This window comes from Bufo bufo, chromosome 2 (genome assembly GCF_905171765.1).
Source record: "Bufo bufo chromosome 2, aBufBuf1.1, whole genome shotgun sequence".
Lineage (NCBI taxonomy): Eukaryota > Metazoa > Chordata > Amphibia > Anura > Bufonidae > Bufo > Bufo bufo.
The window spans coordinates 62271557-62290210 of NC_053390.1; the positions used below are offsets into that span (position 1 = coordinate 62271557).

General features: G+C 45.5%; 1 protein-coding gene across 1 annotated transcript in view; it reads right to left on the reverse strand.

Annotated features, from left to right (window-relative positions):
• PIK3C3 (phosphatidylinositol 3-kinase catalytic subunit type 3) overlaps positions 1 to 18654 on the reverse strand; it is a 180502-nt gene that overhangs the window by 43567 nt on the left and 118281 nt on the right. Inside the window, exon 23 of the mRNA XM_040421158.1 lies at positions 9170 to 9257. Within this exon, the coding sequence (XP_040277092.1) occupies positions 9224 to 9257 (34 nt within the window). The 3' untranslated portion in view covers positions 9170 to 9223. The remainder of the gene's footprint in view (positions 1 to 9169; positions 9258 to 18654) is intronic.

An 18654-nucleotide genomic window follows, 5' to 3' on the forward strand; every position in this document is an offset into this window, starting at 1 on the left:
CGAAGTTGCGTGTGACTTTAAAAATCAATTACCAAATTATTCAGCAAAAGTGGAAAAAACACTTTAAAAGGGACCTGTCACCGCTCCTGACACGCCTGTTTTAATAGCTTCATACATGCCCCATGTAATAACAATTCTGGAGCATCTATTCTTATGGCTCTATGTTGTGCCGTTCCTTTATTATTTCTACTAGGAAGATATGAATGAATTGCTATTAGCCTTCAGTAAGGGTACAGAGGGGAGGTAACACGCTGGGGGCGTGTACCTGCACGGTCTGAAAATGGCAGCACTGATTGGATAGTGTGAGTCTGTGCAGGTACACGCCCCTAACTGGTGACCTCCCCTTTGTACCCTTACTGAAGGCTAATAGCAATTCATTCATAACTTATGGTAGTGTTCCGCTCTCAAAATACTGACTATGTGTGGTTCTAAAAGGACATCTAAACACTTGTCCGAGACTCCAGTTAACAGAAGCCCACTGCTTGTGTTGTCTACTAGAGGAATCGAACTTTATTCTATTTTATTTTGTGAAACTGCAATAGAATACAATGACAACATATCAGTACACATAGAATCACTAGTATAGCATAATAACTGCTAATACAACAGAAAGGCACTTACAGGTGATGATGTCTCAAGCTCCTGGGAGAGAAGAAGACAGGCTGCATCCATAGAGAATAGCAATCTAAAATGGCTGAAGACACTTCCTAGACCAAGGGTCATTTCCTGCCTAAGTGATTTGCATAACCTGGCTTCGTTCTGAGGTACCAGTTGGAACCGAAACAGAGTTTGGTTTCAAGGACATGGTAAAGAAAAAAAGAATATAAAAAAGGAAAAAAGAAAAAGGGTAAACCCTGGACATCCAAACCACTAAAAAGAAACAGCAAAAGCCATATGCAGTCCATAACTAAATTGATGCAAACCAATCTTGAGGTGAAGAAGGCCCAATTATGTGCTGCTGTCCTTAGGTAAAGAAAGGATGTCAGCTGTAGGCTAAAACTTGCCTGAACCTGCAGTGGGCTGGTAGAGATATAGGCCCCGATCCAGGTCCAATGATATCTATGGTCGGGGGGGGGGGGGGGGGGGTGTCTGGGAAACATGGCTATTTTAATGCGCCAAGACCAGTAAAACAAAGGGCCTAGACCAGTAGAACTAGTGAAGCCCATGAGGGTGAAAATAACATGGAGAAGTCTTCACTCAACCAGCGGGTCACGTGACAGGGGCAGGCTGATGTACAGGCCACGAGGCCTGGGTCCACGATCTGGCCGATCGTGGGGTTCGCTGAGGCATAGGCTGTAGGGAAGCCAAGGGGATTCCCTCCCTATTTAGGGCCTCTGTATCTTCAGAGGTTGGTAGGGCTGGAAGTGCTGGCAGATTCCGTGCTGCACCCAGGATCTGCTCCCGTACCTCCGGATAGTGGAGCTTCAAGATCACATCTCTGGGGAGGTCAAGGTTTCTTGGGGTTTGGTCAGATGCCTTCTAATCCTATCAATGTGGAAGAGTGTAATGTCCAGGTGGGGGTACAGAGCCTGAAAAAGAGAGGTTGCCATGTTGGACGGGGCGGTGGTCGACTAAGGAACTCCACAAAAAAGAAGGTTAGCCTGTCTGGAGCAATTTTCCAGGTCCTCCAGTTTTAACTCCAGGGCTTTTAGTTTAAGACCCTGATCATCAATGTCCCTGCAGTCTGCTGCTATATTATCGACCATACTGTTGGCCTTCACCTCGATGTCCGCCCCAGATATTGTATCTGTCTTGTAACTCTGCGACCGTTAGGGATAATTCCTCTTGAAATACCTGCTTTGATCATCAATGTCCCTGCGGTCTGCTGCTATATCATCGACCAAACTCTCGGCCTTCACCTCGACGTCAGTCAGCCCTCTGCCCCAGATCTTGTATCTGTCTCGTGAACTCTGCGACCGATAATTCCTCTCTAAATACCTGCTTGATATTGTTGAGGAGGTCATCTGGATAATGAGAGATCGGTGGGGGAGAGGCAGGGACAATAGAGGGTGGCGACGGCAGGATTGAGTCTTCACTGCTAGCAGGGGGGGGGGGGGCGGGTATTCCGCCATCTTGGATGCCAAGAGCATAGAGAAGATGGCAGGAACAGACTGTGAAAATGACTGTGAAGCCCTGCTCCTGCCGTCTTTTTTTTGTTTAGTCATCTTCTTGAAGCTGTAGCAGAAGGATGAATGCTAGTGGAGCTGAAAAATAGTGCTAAAAGACGTCCGAATCAGCTTCTGGTGTAGAGCTCACTCTGCGTGCATCCACTTGGTTGAAAAGTGCTCATGCGCCCCATTTTATAAAGATTTTATGTGACAGACAGAAAGTAGCAAGTATGTGTGTAGTGGGAATGAATGAAATCTGTGTGTTATCCGCATCCGTATGTCTGTTCTGCAAATTATAGAATACTTCCTATTTTGGTGTGCAAAATCCTGTCCACGGACACAATGAGATCAATAAGTCCTCAAAAATGAGGATGGCACATGGTCAGTATCCCTATTTTGCAGATTTGCAGGTTGTGGACTGCAAAATATATACCGTTGTGTGCATGAGGACTTAAAGGGGCTGTGTCACAAACATATTTTACAGGTTTCAAACCAGCAACTGGATCTTGTAATTTCATGTAATTATAAATGTTGTATATCCAGTGAGCTATTTAATCAAGTGTTTCTGTATAGCGCCACCTGCTGTGTGCTCTTTTCTTATTCTGTTGTCCGTCTCACTGAGCTGGTGGAACCCGCTCAGTTTAAATCTTCAACTGTCACCAGCCATATGTTCCCTTAGAACCTGTGGCAGTTACAGGGAGAGAGCTGCAGCAGAAAGGACATCTCCCCTGAGCTGCAAGGATGAAGATAATCTAGCGGAGCAATTGGAGCAGTGATATGGAGATCTCTGGATCCATGTGCGGTACAGGGCTGGTTCTAGCTTTGTTAGAATGCTACTGTCATGTACTATAGGATTCTCATTTTTTATTCATTTTATTGAATTTGTGAACTCAAGATAACAAGAATTACAAAACTGTACCTGACATTCTGCATGTAATAAAACAGCAAGGTACAGATTCCGATTCTGGTGTGCAAACCAGATTTGAATATGTAAGGACCAGGCCTGTTTGCCAGTCAGCAATAGAACCAAGCTTAAAATAGTCAAAATTACAAATAATGGGGTAAAGAAGAGCAGGATACAGTTAAAAGGCTAGGGATGAGCAAATCGAAGTCCCCGTGGACTTCAATTCCAAATTTCAGGATAATTTTGTTTCACTGTGAAGCCAAATTTCCTCATGCTTTGTGGTGGCAAATCGATTTAACCTGAAATAGTGTAAAAAAAAAAAAAAAAAAAAAAAAAACAACACCTACCTACATACTGTTTTTTTGCCCATAAGACGCAGTTCACCCCCCCCCCAAAGTGGGGGGAAAATGTACCTGTGTCTTATGGGGTTGAATACTAATGAGCGCTTCCATTATGGAAGCGTTTATTAGTACCGGAGGACCAGGAAGTGGTGAAGGCTCTGTACTCACCCCTTCCTGGTCCTCGGCTGTCGGCTGTGCAGTGGCTGCGCACAGCGTGAAGGCGCTCTGTGACCTCACGCTGTGCGCGCCAGTTCACAGCACAGCCGACAGCAGGAGGAAGAAGAGCGCGGGCGGTGAGGAGCGGCAGCGTCCAGGAGCAGGGGAGGTAAGTGGATTTTTTATTTTATCTGATCTGAGGCTGGGGGCTGCATCCAATGAGGCTGGGGGCTGCATCCAATAAGGGTGGGGGCTGCATCCAATGAGGCTGGGGGCTGCATCCAATGAGGCTGGGGGCTGCATCCATTGAGGCTGGGGGCTGCATCCAATGAGGCTGGGGGCTGCATCCAATGAGGCTGGGGGCTGCATCCATTGAGGCTTGGGCTGCATCCATTGAGGCTGGGGGCTGCATCCAATGAGGCTGGGGCTGCATCCAATGAGGCTGGGGGCTGCATCCAATGAGGCTGGGGGCTGCATCCAATGAGGCTGGGGGCTGCATCCAATGAGGCTGGGGGCTGCATCCAATGAGGCTGGGGGCTGCATCCAATGAGGCTGGGGGCTGCATCCAATGAGGCTGGGGCTGCATCCAATGAGGCTGGGGGCTGCATCCAATGAGGCTGGGGGCTGCATCCAATGAGGCTGGGGGCTGCATCCAATGAGGCTGGGGGCTGCATCCAATGAGGCTGGGGGCTGCATCCAATGAGGCTGGGGGCTGCATCCAATGAGGCTGGGGGCTGCATCCAATGAGGCTGGGGGCTGCATCCAATGAGGCTGGGGGCTGCATCCAATGAGGCTGGGGGCTGCATCCAATGAGGCTGGGGGCTGCATCCAATGAGGCTGGGGGGTTGATCTGAGGCATGGGAGTCTGATCTGAGGTCTGATTGAGGGTCTTATTAACATTGGGGGTCTGATTGGGGCTGTAAGCTGAATTCTGATTAACATCGGGGGTCTGATCTGAGGTCCAATGAAAAATATTTTTTCCTATTGTCCTCCTCTAAAACCTAGGTGTGTCTTATGGGCTGCTGCTTCTCATAGGGCGAAAAATACGGTACAGTTGCTCGCAGCGGCCATCTTGCTTGAAGATTTCAGATAAAATCCCACGGGCAGTGATGTATGAGGTCACCGCGCCAGCCGGCGTGATGACATCATCTCGGGCCACGTGAGATTTTGTGTCAGACCTTCAAGCAAGATGGCGGCGGCCGGCCTGTCGTGAGCAAATGGTTCAGGTAAGTATTATTTTAAAAAAATTAAAATGTATACTGTATTATTCCTATCAGATGCTGCGATCAGCTATGAATGCGGTATCTGAGGGGTAGAATGATGGGGAGCGGCCCAATCGCTCTCTGTCATTGAACCCACTACTTACAAAGAAATGCGCTTGGTGACAAAGTCCTTCGTCACAAAGCGGATTTTTTTTGTACAATTCGGCGAAGCAGCCGAATCAAATTTTCCATACTTCGCTCATCTCTAGAAAAGATCATCAAGTCACCAATAGGCAAATAAGTAAACAAAAACGGTATCAAATAAAAGAAAACAAAATAAAACGAGTAGAAAGCAACATTCTCTCCGGCACCACTGTTGTTCCTCTTCTTTGAACAAGGGTAAAACAAAAGTATCGAGGGAACATAGCTAGAGTGAGAAAGCCATGGGGCCCACGTCTCATCCCTGAGTGAGGAATTAATCGGGATTCTCATATTTTACATACATCATGGCATAACCCCTTTAAGTGCAATGCTAAAACGGAACGGAGAGAAATATTCTACAAACATGTATCAAGTGTCATACAAAGATAAAACACGGCTCCTGGGCTATGGGTGGTGGGGGAAATATTTGGGAAGTGTAATTTTAGAGCGTAATGTTCTCTTTCCATCTTCCTAATGTCTGATGTTTCCCATTGTAATCCCGGGCACGGAGCGGCTCCTTACCAGGCCTTGTTCTTGATTACTGTTTCTTATTCACAGCTATGTAAAGTGTCTACCCTGACTTCTAATAATCTGTTTACTGAAATGAAAGGCTTCCTTTCGGGCTCCTTTATTAATAGAGTCATGAACTCTCTTTTCAAGCGCAGATTAAACACTGAGCTGCAGAAGCCGGCTGCATGTGTAAGTGGTGGGCGCCGAGCAATGGAACAAGGCAACTTCATAATAAGATAAGTTCTCGGTCGTGAACAGAAGCCATCCCCTGCCAAAAGCTAATTTCTACTGTGAAATGCTGGCTGCAAGAGGGTCATGTGATTCGACGTACCCCACTTTATTAGGCTGCATCTGCACCATGTTAGGTGAAGAAGTGCAGGCACACTGGGTTCAATGCAGTAGCGATGTCTTGTACAAACCATGTTACTGCTACAGCCAATCATTGGCCTCAGCAGTCATATCCCGTATACTGCTGAGGCCAGTGACTGGCTGCATGGTGGCCTGTGTGCACAGAATGTCAATGCTGCAGCCAGGAAGCATTCGGCGGTACAGGACCAGAGCACGACGCTGCAAGCGTCGGCAGGAGAAGAGGGGTGGGTATTTCATCACAGTCACTGTTCCAGGGAAAGGATGCACTTGACTTAGACAACCCCATTAATGTAAACCTCAAGGGGGCAGCTACACGTGCAAGTCAAGGGGGCAGCTACACATGCAAGTCAAGGGGGCAGCTACACGTGCAAGTCAAGGGGGCAGCTACACGTGCAAGTCAAGGGGGCAGCTACACGTGCAAGTCAAGGGGGCAGCTACACGTGCAAGTCAAGGGGGCAGCTACACGTGCAAGTCAAGGGGCAGCTACACGTGCAAGTCAAAGGGCAGCTACACGTACAAGTCAAAGGGGCAGCTACACGTACAAGTCAAAGGGGCAGCTACACGTACAAGTCAAAGGGGCAGCTACACGTACAAGTCAAGGGGACAGCTACACTTACAAGTCAAGGGAGTAGCTACACTTACAAGTCAAGGGGGCAGCTACACGTACAACTCAAGGGGGCTGTTAAATGTACAACTCAAGGGGGCAGTTAAACGTAGAAATCAAGAGAGTGTCTGCACCTACAAGTCAAGGGGGAGGGCTACATGTACAAACTAAAGGGGTGGATAAATGTACACCTCAAGGGGGTGGCTAAATGTGCACTTCAGGGGAGAAACTGCCTGATAACACGGTAAAAACTAAACGATAATTACTTGTTATGTACAGATGAAAATGTTGTTTACCTCCTACTGTGACTTTTTCAACGCAAACTACCAGAAGGCAACCGCTGGGACCCCCACCGTTCATGAGAACAGGGGGCCTGTACCTTCTGCAGCCCCCTGAAAATGAACAGAGTGGTCGTGCGTGCGGCTGCTCCATTCATTTTATGGGAATTCAGGGAGATAGCTGAGCGCTGTACTTGACTATTTCTGATCTCCCATACAATGGTAGGACTCCCATTGATCTAACAGTTATCACCTATCCTGTGGATAGAGGATAACTTCCAACAACCGGAATACCCCCTTTAAAACATTTAACAACCTATTACAACAGTTCTACTAATTCTTCTACCATAAATACAGGGAAAAATATGGAGTCTGAGAAAAGCGCCCTATTAAGTCCCTGTGCCCACATATACCGTACATGTGTTGGGAGGAGAGGTTATGAGCCTGACCTGCCAGGTGAACGGCCTGTATACGGCACATGCAGCATAGGGGAGAAAATACTCACAGGGTGAGACGGCATAAACACATCGCCCCCAATGTTTCTCTAATAGAAGCAGTATTTACAATAAGAGCAATGTTCGCTATTCATTACACTAATGGTAAGTAATGCGGATGAGACCCACAGAGGGCGAGCTGGGGCACCAAGCACTGACTATGGCTGTAAACTGGGTTTATGAAGAAGAAGAGGCAGTGCACGGTTTGCTGGAGGCTCGTACTATAGACAGGCATGCTAGACCAAAGCAGAAATCTCTGTATAGAGTTACATACAGTATAATGAGGAGAGGGTAGGAGACGTGTAGGAAAAGTACATTAAGGGTCCATTCACACGTCTGTCCGCAATACACCCGGCTGGCACCCCCATAGAACTGCCTATTCTTGTCCGCGGACAAGAATAGGACATGTTCTATTTTTTTTTCCGGAGCCGCGGACCGGTAGATCGGGGGCGCACTCTGGAAATGCAGATGCGGACCGCACACTGTGTGGATGCGGACCCATTCTGCGGAGGGTGTGAATGGACCCTAAAGGAGCACTCCCACAAAATGTTTTATTCCCTGGCCCATTAGAAAAGTACATTATGTAAACTGCAGTGAAGGTAATCTTTTATACCAGTTAGGGTAACCTCTCCCAACGATCCTCGGCTGTGTCATGTGATTGACACTCTGATTCTCCAACTGACAAACACTGTCTTATACGCGGACAGGAAGTCAGTTTCTCCATTAATTCCTATAAGACTCATACTTAAGTTCTCATAGGAAAAAAGTGAGAAACTGACTTCCTGTCCGCACACATGAAGATGCAGTTGGGAGTAAGAGTGACAGCTGAGGACCAGAACATAGTCGATAACTCACAAATGCAGCCAGCGTTAACATAGGAGGTACCTATAGGTGGCATCAGAGAGACAGTTGTCTTCTTTCTGGAGGAGAGCTAATTTGCATATTTCCCCAGAGGGCACATCCCTAAGGCTAGTTTCACACTAGCAGTAACACTCTACTGGAAGACATAGCTGGGTACTACCTGACAGCGCCAGAGCCCATTGACTATAATGAGACATGGCAGTGATCCAGCCAGAGGTATTTGTCTGTCCGAATCCTGGCAATAATGCCGAAAACAGGCCGAGTCTCATTGTAGTTAATGGGGCCTGGCGGCACACAAGGCTTTTTTTAGATATGTTGGATATGATGTTTTCCGATAGGCTGTTCCTCTGCCGGAAGGATTTTTCCACTAGCGTGAAAAGAGCTTAAAGACTCCCAACTATCTGTATCTCCACAAGGAGAGTCACCACCTGTAGAGTATGTGCACACAGCAAAAATTGATGCAAAAAAAATCCGCCATGTAGACCACAGCAGAAATCTGAAATGCTGTTGTACATGCCATAGACTGACACACCACTTTAGGCCAAGTTCACACTTCAGTTAGTTCCATCAGTTATTGGGAGCCAAAACCAGGTGCGGGTCAAAAACAAAGAACAGGTGCAGATCTTTCTATTATACCTGAGCTCTGAGTTGGCTTCACCACAGGCTTTGGCTCACAATAACGGCCCTTGCACACGACTGTCGGCCCTCATATGATCTTATGAGTGCGGGACAATAGCACTTGTAATCTATGATGCTGTGCGCTCCGTGCGCACGATCAATGCCCGCTGCGGGGACATATGGCCCGCTCACGGACGTATGTCTCAGAGGGCATACGGTTGTGTGCGAGGGCCCTAACATGATGGGAATAACTGACCAAATGACTGATGTGTGAACTCGGCTTATTTTTATTTTAATTTTTGTTTTACACACCGCGCCGTATTTCAATACTACACATGGACATAAGTGCACTATATAAACTATAGTGCGGGGTCTCCCATTTATAATAACAGAAGGGCGTATTGTAAGCAGAATCCAGGTGGATTTGAGTGTGAGATGCAACATATTTCCTTAGACTTATACCTGTGGAATCATTGTCACAGCAGGAACAAGCAGTAAAGTGTGAAAAGCTGCACCATTTACCTTTTGACAGTCTTGTCTGGCTCTAGCGCAATGTCTGGTATGTTGGCATCAACCATCAGGGAGAAAAGATTAGGATCAAGTTGGAGTACCTAAAAAGATAAAAGAAAACCACGAAACAAGCAAAGGTTAAACCAATCCCATAATATCAAGTGACTGTTTACAGTGCAAATAAAAATTTCTCTGTCCAAAATCAGTACCAGTCGTAAGCATACCGCCATGTAGGGTAAAGGCCCCAAAACATAACCATACCTTTCTTGTGAAAACCCAAGCTTCAAATCCTAAGAGATGCTTCTGTTTTTTATTTATGCAAATAAGGTTTGCGGTGCACCATGGGCAGGGCCTCTCCGCTTGGTGCAGAAGCATTGCCCAGGATGAAAGGACCAGATGTACATAAAAAAGAGAGGGTTAGTTTAAGGACACCTAGCCTACATGGCGGTATGCTTACTTTGAAACCAATTTTGGAGGTGACTGACTCCCTTTAGTGCTTCACCCTGTAATAACACATAATCACTGATGCATAATAGGGGTTGTCCGGGTTGTTTGATCTTTCACATATAAGAGGTTGACCAACAGTGGGAGGTGCCCCAGCAGTACCTGGTGTTGCATAGTCCATGGGCATGTATGAAAGCTCTCAAGGGCAGGGCCCCCTGAGCGGCCATCCATGGTGGGTCTTTGTACTCATTGGTTAACCTTGTAGAAGCCCCAAAGAGAAGCGCCACTCCCTGCAGTTCTTAAAGGAGATAGGTTTGGTTTATTTTTGTTTTTAGAATAACCAAGAGTAAAAGGAAACTCATTGGAGACAAAAGATGTCTCAGTTTACTGGGTATATTTCTATCCTTCAGTGATATATGAAGATGGATTGATGAAGGAATTGATACAAGGCACTTAAGTTGGTGGACAGAATGATAGGTGGCAAAATGAGTAAATGGCAAAAGGTCTTAAAGAATAGAATGGAAACAAATGTACAGTCAGGTCCATAAATATTGGGACATCGACACAATTTCTAACATTTTTGGCTCTATACACCACCACAATGGATTTAAAATGAAACGAACAAGATGTGCTTTAACTGCAGACTGTCAGCTTTAATTTGAGGGTATTTACATCCAAATCAGGTGAACGGTGTAGGAATTACAACAGTTTGCATATGTGCCTCCCACTTGTTAAAGGACCAAAAGTAATGGGACCGAATAATAATCATAAATCAAACTTTCACTTTTAATACTTGGTTGCAAATCCAGAAGTCTGGAACGCATAGACATCACCAGACGCTGGGTTTCATCCCTGGTGATGCTCTGCCAGGCCTCTACTGCAACTGTCTTCAGTTCCTGCTTGTTCTTGGGGCATTTTCCCTTCAGTTTTGTCTTCAGCAAGTAAAAAAGCATGCTCAATCGGATTCAGGTCCGGTGATTGACTTGGCCATTGCATAACATTCCACTTCTTCCCTTCAAAAACTCTTTGGTTGCTTTTGCAGTATGATTTGGGTCATTGTCCATCTGCACTGTGAAGCGCCGTCCAATGAGTTCTAAAGCATTTGGCTGAATATGAGCAGATAATATTGCCCAAAACACTTCAGAATTCATCCTGCTGCTTTTGGTCAGCAGTCACATCATCAATAAATACAAGAGAAGCAGTTCCATTGGCAGCCATACATGCCCACGCCATGACACTACCACCACCATGCTTCACTGATGAGGTGGTATGCTTAGGATGATGAGCAGTTCTTTCCTTCTCCATACTCTTCTCTTCCCATCACTCTGGTACAAGTTGATCTTGGTCTCATCTGTCCATAGGATGTTGTTCCAGAACTGTGAAGGCTTTTTAGATGTCGTTTGGCAAACTCTAATCTGGCCTTCCTGTTTCTTGAGGCTCACCAATGGTTTACATCTTGTGGTGAACCCTCTGTATTCACTCTGGTGAAGTCTTCTCTTGATTGTTGACTTTGACACACATACACCTACCTCCTGGAGAGTGTTCTTGATCTGGCCAACTGTTGTGAAGGGTGTTTTCTTCACCAGGAAATAATTCTTTGGTCATCCACCACAGTTGTTTTACGTGGTCTTCCGGGTCTTTTGGTGTTGCTGAGCTCACCAGTGCATTCCTTCTTTTTAAGAATGTTCCAAACAGTTGTTTTGGCCACACCTATGTTTTTGCTATCTCTCTGATGGGTTTGTTTTGTTTTTTCAGCCTAATGATGGCTTGCTTCACTGATGGTGACAGCTCTTTGGATCTCATCTTGAGAGTTGACAGCAACAGATTCCAAATGGAAATAGCACACTTGAAATAAACTCTGCACCTTTTATCTGCTTATTGTAATTGGGATAATGAGGGAATAACACACACCTGGCCATGGAACAGCTGAGAAGCCGATTGTCCCAATACTTTTGTCCCTTAACAAGTGGGAGGCACATACGCAAACTGTTGTAATTCCTACACCGTTCACCTGATTTGGATGTAAATACCCTCATATTAAAGCTGACAGTCTGCAGTTAAAGCACATCTGTTTCATTTCAAATCCATTGTGGTGGTGTATAGAACCAAAAATGTTAGAATTTGTCGATGTCCCGATATTTATAGCACAATTGGATAAATATATGACCAAATAAATAAAATAAACAACAGTCTCCAGTATCTATGAGACTGAATTATGATATAGTGATATTGCTTGATGACATATTGTGAATTCCAAATCATTAAAAATTAGGTATGCACTCACTTCGCTGGGGGGATTGTCTGCAGGATAAACTCAAGACACCTGCAAGAGTTCGAACCCCCCTAGCCAGGATCACATGTAGTATGATGAAGATTGATGGCAGCACACTCGCAAGCTTCTGATCAATCCTTTTATTGAAGATAATAAAAGGCTCAAAGCATTTCGGTGGATGGGTATTCCACCCCTTCCTCAGGAGAAATGTGTACATACAATACAATACACATTGCTCCTGAGGAAGGGGGGGGGGGGAATACCCCTCCCCCAAAACGCAAGAAATCCCCTCTAAGGCTAATAAAGAGAGGTCCCAAACACGGAACAACCATCTATTATGTCCAAAGACGTAATTATGCAAAATACAAAGCTACTAGCAAAGAAGGGCAATGACAAACATACGGTTCAGTGGAAAAATGAGACTAAGTACCGGCCCCAGGTGGCTGGGCTTATGGAAAACTGCTGGTCAGGCGGACCTCTGCTGTTTGTGCAGCTTCCATTGCGGGTGAATGGGAGCTATGTAAACAGCATAGCAGAACAAGCTATAGTGCTTCTGTAACTTCCGAGTTATGGAAACAGTATAGCTTGTCGTGCTATGCTATTTGCATACTTTCCATTCACTGCAATGGGAGCTAAGGGAAACAGCGAAGGGACGGCCTGCTTGGTAGTTTCAATAAGCTAGGCACCTGAGGTCAGTACTTAGTCCCATGGAAACAGTGAGATGGGACAACCCCTTTAAGGGTCCAAAACCGTTCTTCACCACTTAGTCAATGAATGTATCCTGGCCTTCTAGTATATATAAGTGATTTCATGGGACCTCTGAGGACTCAGAGCCATGACCTTCATTGATAAGCAATGGTCTTTCTACTCTCTATTATATACCACGGCCAAAAAATAATATTAATTTGGAATTCCCAAGTGAACGATGACTACGGGGAACTCCATCAGAGCCATGACCTTCATTGATAAGCAATGGTCTTTCTACTCTCTATTATACAACACCACGGCCAAAAAATCATATTAATTTGGGAATTCCCAAGTGAACGATGACTACGGGGAACTCCATCAGAGCCATGACCTTCATTGATAAGCAATGGTCTTTCTACTCTCTATTATACAACACCACGGCCAAAAAATCATATTAATTTGGAATTCCCAAGGTGAACGATGACTACGGGGAACTCCATTTTTTTTTATCTGCTTCAGTTTCTATTAAATGTCTAGAGTGCGTATTCCTGCTGATCTTCCTAATGGAGTCTATTAAATACACCGACCCATTGCCACTCCCAAAGTCAGAGCATCACCCACTCTTTTTAATATAGTTCTCCACATTCATTTACAAAGAATTCCAAGCAAGACCATCTAATAAACACAGATAACAGCTATAATTGCACACAAGGGAGTGCAACAAAGCTGGAGGAGCTTAGTCATATGAAGGACAGAGAGCGACTCTCGGGAGATCTGCAGGTCACTAGCAGAGGATGTGCTAATTGTATCAGAGGAAAAACGGATACAATTTCCAAAAAATCAAAGCTGATTGAGTTACTCTGCTACTTATCTAGGAATGACATTGTGATTGATGGAAAGTTCCTCAAGAAGGTACGATATATCAACCCTCTACAGCCATGGCATCCAATCATAGGAGACCATAGGGGCAAGGAACATTAAAGAGACAGAGAGATGAAGATGTACAGTAGATATGCAGGAGGGGAGGGTGGAGGAAATGAGTATATAAATATAGATAGAGGAGGAAGATGATGTAGATACATAAGAGAAAACATTGGATGGTGATGTAGATATACTGGAGGGGAGGAGGTTGGATAGAGGAAGATGCAGCTATACAAGAAAAAAGGATGGCTGAAAATACTGATATACAGGAAGGAAGAATGGAGGAAAATGTAGATACACAGGATGGGCAGATGGAGTAAGATGTAGAAATAAGGTTTGAAAGGATGGAAGCCAATGTAGATATATGATAGGGAAGGATGGAGAAAGATACAGATATACGGGAGGGATGGATGAAGGAAGATGTAAACATATGGGAGGAAAGGATGGAAGAAAATATACTGTATATGCAGGAGGCAAGGGTGGATGAAGATGTAGCTATTTGAGAGAGAAGGGGGGTTAAAGATTTAGCTATATACAGGAGAAAAGGATGAAGGAAAATGTAGATATACAATAGGGAAGGATGGAGGAAGATGTAGATACAATAGGAAAGATGTACAATAGGAAAGAATGGATAAAAATGTAGATATACTGTATGATAGGGAAGGAAGCGGGAAATGTAGATATACAACAGGAAAGGTGGAGGTAAATGTAGATATACTGTATACAGGAGAGGAGGATGGAGAAAGATGCAAACATGATATGGAAGGATGAAGGAAGATGTAGATAAATACAGGAGGAAGGGTGGAGGAAGATGTAGATATATGTAAGGAATGAATGGAGGAAGATGTATAGTAGCTATATGAGAGTGAAGGATGGATAAAGATGTAGCTTTACAGGAGGGAAGGATGGAGGAAGATTTAGATATAAACAGGCTGGAAGGATAGAGGAAGAGGCAGAAAGATGATAGGAAAGGATGGAGGAAGATGTAGAAATATTGGAGGAAAGGATGGAGGAAGATGTAGAAATGTGGGGGGAATGAAGGATGGAAGACAACTTAGATACATATGGGAGGAAAGAATGGAGGATGATGTAGATATGCAGAAGGGGTATATGGAGAAAGATGTATATGTGCAGCATATGGGAAGTGAGGATAAGGGTACATGTAGATATTGTGACACAGAGAGGGGTTGTGTCTGGCAAGGCAGGTATTTTTCCTCCCAGCATGTTCGGCTGGGCTGATTTCCAGCCAGGTGAGGTCAAATACTGGACCGGAGTTTAAGTGCCGGTCCGGGTTTTGGCAGCACCTAGCTGTCCTTAAATAGGCAGCTGGGCTCAGCAGAGATGTCTCTGTTTTTGGGATCTGAGGCTTTGTGTCATGCTGGAGGGCTGAGAGCCGCACTCTGGGGAAACAGGCCCCCTAAAGCCTGCTGTGGACTACTGGAGGCAGAACTGCCAGCATGATGACTTGTGTTATATGAACTTTCCATTGTGTGTGAATTAACACCAAGACTGCAAAGTTGCGTGCTGTTTTGTGCAATTGCCCCAAGTGTGAATAAACACAGAAGTTTTGAGTTAAGAACTTGTATTTTGCCTCTGTACTGCGCCCGCTTACCCTATCTACCAGAGCGAAACCCCATAATACTGTATATATGGGAGGGGACAATAAGGAGGAAAATATGAAGGATGTAGCTACATGTATAGGGGGGATGTAGCTACATACGGGAGAAGATGATGGAGGAAGATGTAGATTACATAAGAAATTTTAAACAAATTAAAAAATATTTTCCTCATCAGAAACGTCTGATGCATGGTTTCGTATGCATTAAATGTTACAGTGATTGTATGCCTAACATTATTTTCTCCCTTCATCTCTCTCCCTTTCCAGATTCCCACTGGGCCTCTATCAAAGCCTTTTCAAACTCAAGAACCTAAACTTTAAATCAGACATGTCTGTAGAAAATACTCGGTATTATGTGTTTTCAGAGTTTCCACAGCAACCGAAAGCTTCAGAGAATTTATACAATCTTTACCTAATCTCTTTCATTATAAAACTGTTTAAGGAACTTTGTATCTGGAGACGATCTGTCGCGCAACACTTTTCTTCTCTTAAATGGTGACTGATCAAGATTCTAAGGAGGTGCCGAGGAGAGGACGGATTCCTTCACATCGCTAGTCCAGGGAAAACTGAAAAAGCTGACCAGCAATATATATTCTCTCCTCAACCCTCCAGTCGCCACGATCTTAATCTTATAAGATTGGCGCCATGGCTTGAGCCTGTCTGGGCGCAATTCTCTTTGGAGCTCTGGGGGACGGATTCTAAAACTGCAGAAAATAAAATACAGAAATAATGTGTGAATGGGAGATTATTCAGGATTACAACACTAAACGTGCAGCCAAACTAAGTTTGTCCGTAACGATAGTGCAGAGTCAGTCCGTCAGGTGCCACAGGGCAGAGTCTGTCCGTCAGGTGCCACAGGGAAGAGTCTGTCCGTCAGGTGCCACAGGGAAGAGTCTGTCAGTCAGGTGCCACAGGGCAGGGTCTGTCCGTCAGGTGCCACAGGGCAGAGTCTGTCCATCAGGTGCCACAGGGCAGAGTCTGTCGGTCAGGTGCCACAGGGCAGAGTCTGTCCGTCAGGTGCCACAGGGCAGAGTCTGTCCGTCAGGTGCCACAGGGCAGAGTCTGTCCGTCAGGTGCCACAGGGCAGAGTCTGTCCGTCAGGTGCCACAGGGCAGAGTCTGTCCGTCAGGTGCCACAGGGCAGAGTCTGTCCGTCAGGTGCCACAGGGCAGAGTCTGTCCGTCAGGTGCCACAGGGCAGAGTCTGTCCGTCAGGTGCCACAGGGCAGAGTCTGTCCGTCAGGTGCCACAGGGCAGAGTCTGTCCGTCAGGTGCCACAGGGCAGAGTCTGTCCGTCAGGTGTCACAGGGCAGAGTCTGTCCGTCAGGTGTCACAGGGCAGAGTCTGTCCATCGAGTGCTCCAACTGCAGTAAATTGGGTCAAGCTGCAATACCAAGCACAGCTGCTATGTACGGCTCTACGCTACAATGTATGGCGTTGTGCTAGGTGAGCAGAGAGGAGGCTGTGGCGCTACTGCGAGTGCCAGTGCCTTCTCAAATAGCTGATCAGCAGGGGTCCAAGGTGTCAGACCCACACCTATCAGATACTGATGACCTATCCAGAAGATGGGTCATCAGTAAAAAAAAAACCTCCAGGACCGAAGAATGCTCAGAGTGCTCTGCCCCTTTGGTTTTCATCGGCTCTGCTCGGCATTTGGAGCCACAATGGGATCAAGTAGATGGGATCCCAAAAGTCAAACATACCCTATGAAAGCTAAAGAAGCAGAGTGCCCTCATCAGCACTGATGCCCCTTCTTATATTCATCAAAGGTTTAGTTACACTTCAGGACAAATTCAGCACTGCTACGTCTATTGATGTCTCGCGAGAAGGGAACCTGACATTAAAATTCTAAGAAAGGAGTCGGCATCGGGCCACGGTAAGGAAGGATATTAATTATGAAGTTAATTAAAGTATGAAGTGTTATTGCCTCTTATCTCGTGTATCATCTAGTATATTTAAAAGGGCAGAGAAGCTAATTATTTCCCCACTAGTGCTGTAATTAGACAACCAGAAACGAGTGCAGGGAAATGAGCTTTCAATTTTTTATTCAAGTTTTTGTTGTTCCAATAGTTTTCACTAGAATTTATTGCTGAACGGCCTTTTTTTTTCCAGGCGCCGATCTTGTAAAGTATAATGAGGCTCATGCATCGACGGTGCTGTGTGAACGACACGGTCCATGGAATGCCACAGGAAATGGCCCAGGCTGTGATGGATCTTGTAAAGTACAGATCATTCAGTGAGCTGGCACAAACCTCGATATGTTGCTCACCTTCTCAGGGTCTGCGTCTCCGCTCAACTGTCTGTTATAAATTCCATGTTTCGTCTTACTAGCTGCAAGCTATATGGATTATTATGAAAGGCAAGTACGTGGAGAAGCTAGCTACTTCCGGTCACCAATGGACTATATTTCCAAACATATTCTTTTAAAGGGGTTGTGCCACAAAAACTATTCAGCCTTTTTAAAACAGCACCTGGATCTGAAAACTTTTGTAATTTCATGTAATCAAAAATTAAATGGGTTGTTTGGGTTCAGAGCTGAAACCGTACATACCCTTATTTTCACCCAGGCAGCCCCCCTGAGGCTAGCATCGGAGCATCTCATGCTCTGATGCGCTCCCTTGCCCTGCACTAGATCGCGCAGGGCAAGGGCTATTTTGTTTATCATAAGACACTGTGTGTTTGGTGACATCACCGGCTCTGGTGGGCGGGCTTTAGCGCTAAAGCCCGCCAATCAGTGCCGGTGATGTCACCGGGCTTCCTGGCAGCTCCATGGAGAGCCCAGTTCATCACCGGAACTCCTAAAAATGCATTTGCCCTGCGCGATTTGGCGCAGGGCAAAGGAGAGCATCGGAGCATGAACTGCTCCGATGCGCAAGTCAGGGGGGCTGCCGGGGTGAAAATGGGGATATGTTTGGGTTCAGCTCTGAACCCGGACAACCCCTTTAAGTATAGCCAGTGAGCTATTCAATAAAATGCATCTGCATAGCGCCACCTACTGTTTGTTCTTTTCCTTATTTCTTGTCCACCTTTTTAGTAGTGTACTTTAGTATTTAAATTTAGTACTACTAACAAATTTGGTATAGTAATATGGTAACATTGGGCTTTTTCTTAACTATCATGTAAGTAATCAGGATATTTATATAGAACTTGAAAGGGTTTTCTGAGATTTTAAGACTGAGAAAGCACTAGCGCTCCTGTGAGTTACCATGGTAACCAAGCACAGCACCGTACACTGCATAGCGCCTGTGCTTGGTATCGCAGCTCAGCCCCATTCACTTCCACGAGGCTGAGCAGCGCCTAGGCCATGTGACCGATGAACGGGACATCACTGGCCTAGGAAAAAGAATGAGAAGGTCACGGTACTACTGCGAGCGCTGCTGCCTTCTCGAACAGCTGATCGGCACGGGTCCCGGTTGTTGGACCCCTAGTTATCAGAGAATAGGTCATCAGTATTAAAATCTCGGAAAACCCCTTTAAAACCATATTTATTGGAATACAATTTTTGAAATTCCTGAAATTTTTGAAATTCCTGTAAGTAAATATACAATGGACTATGCA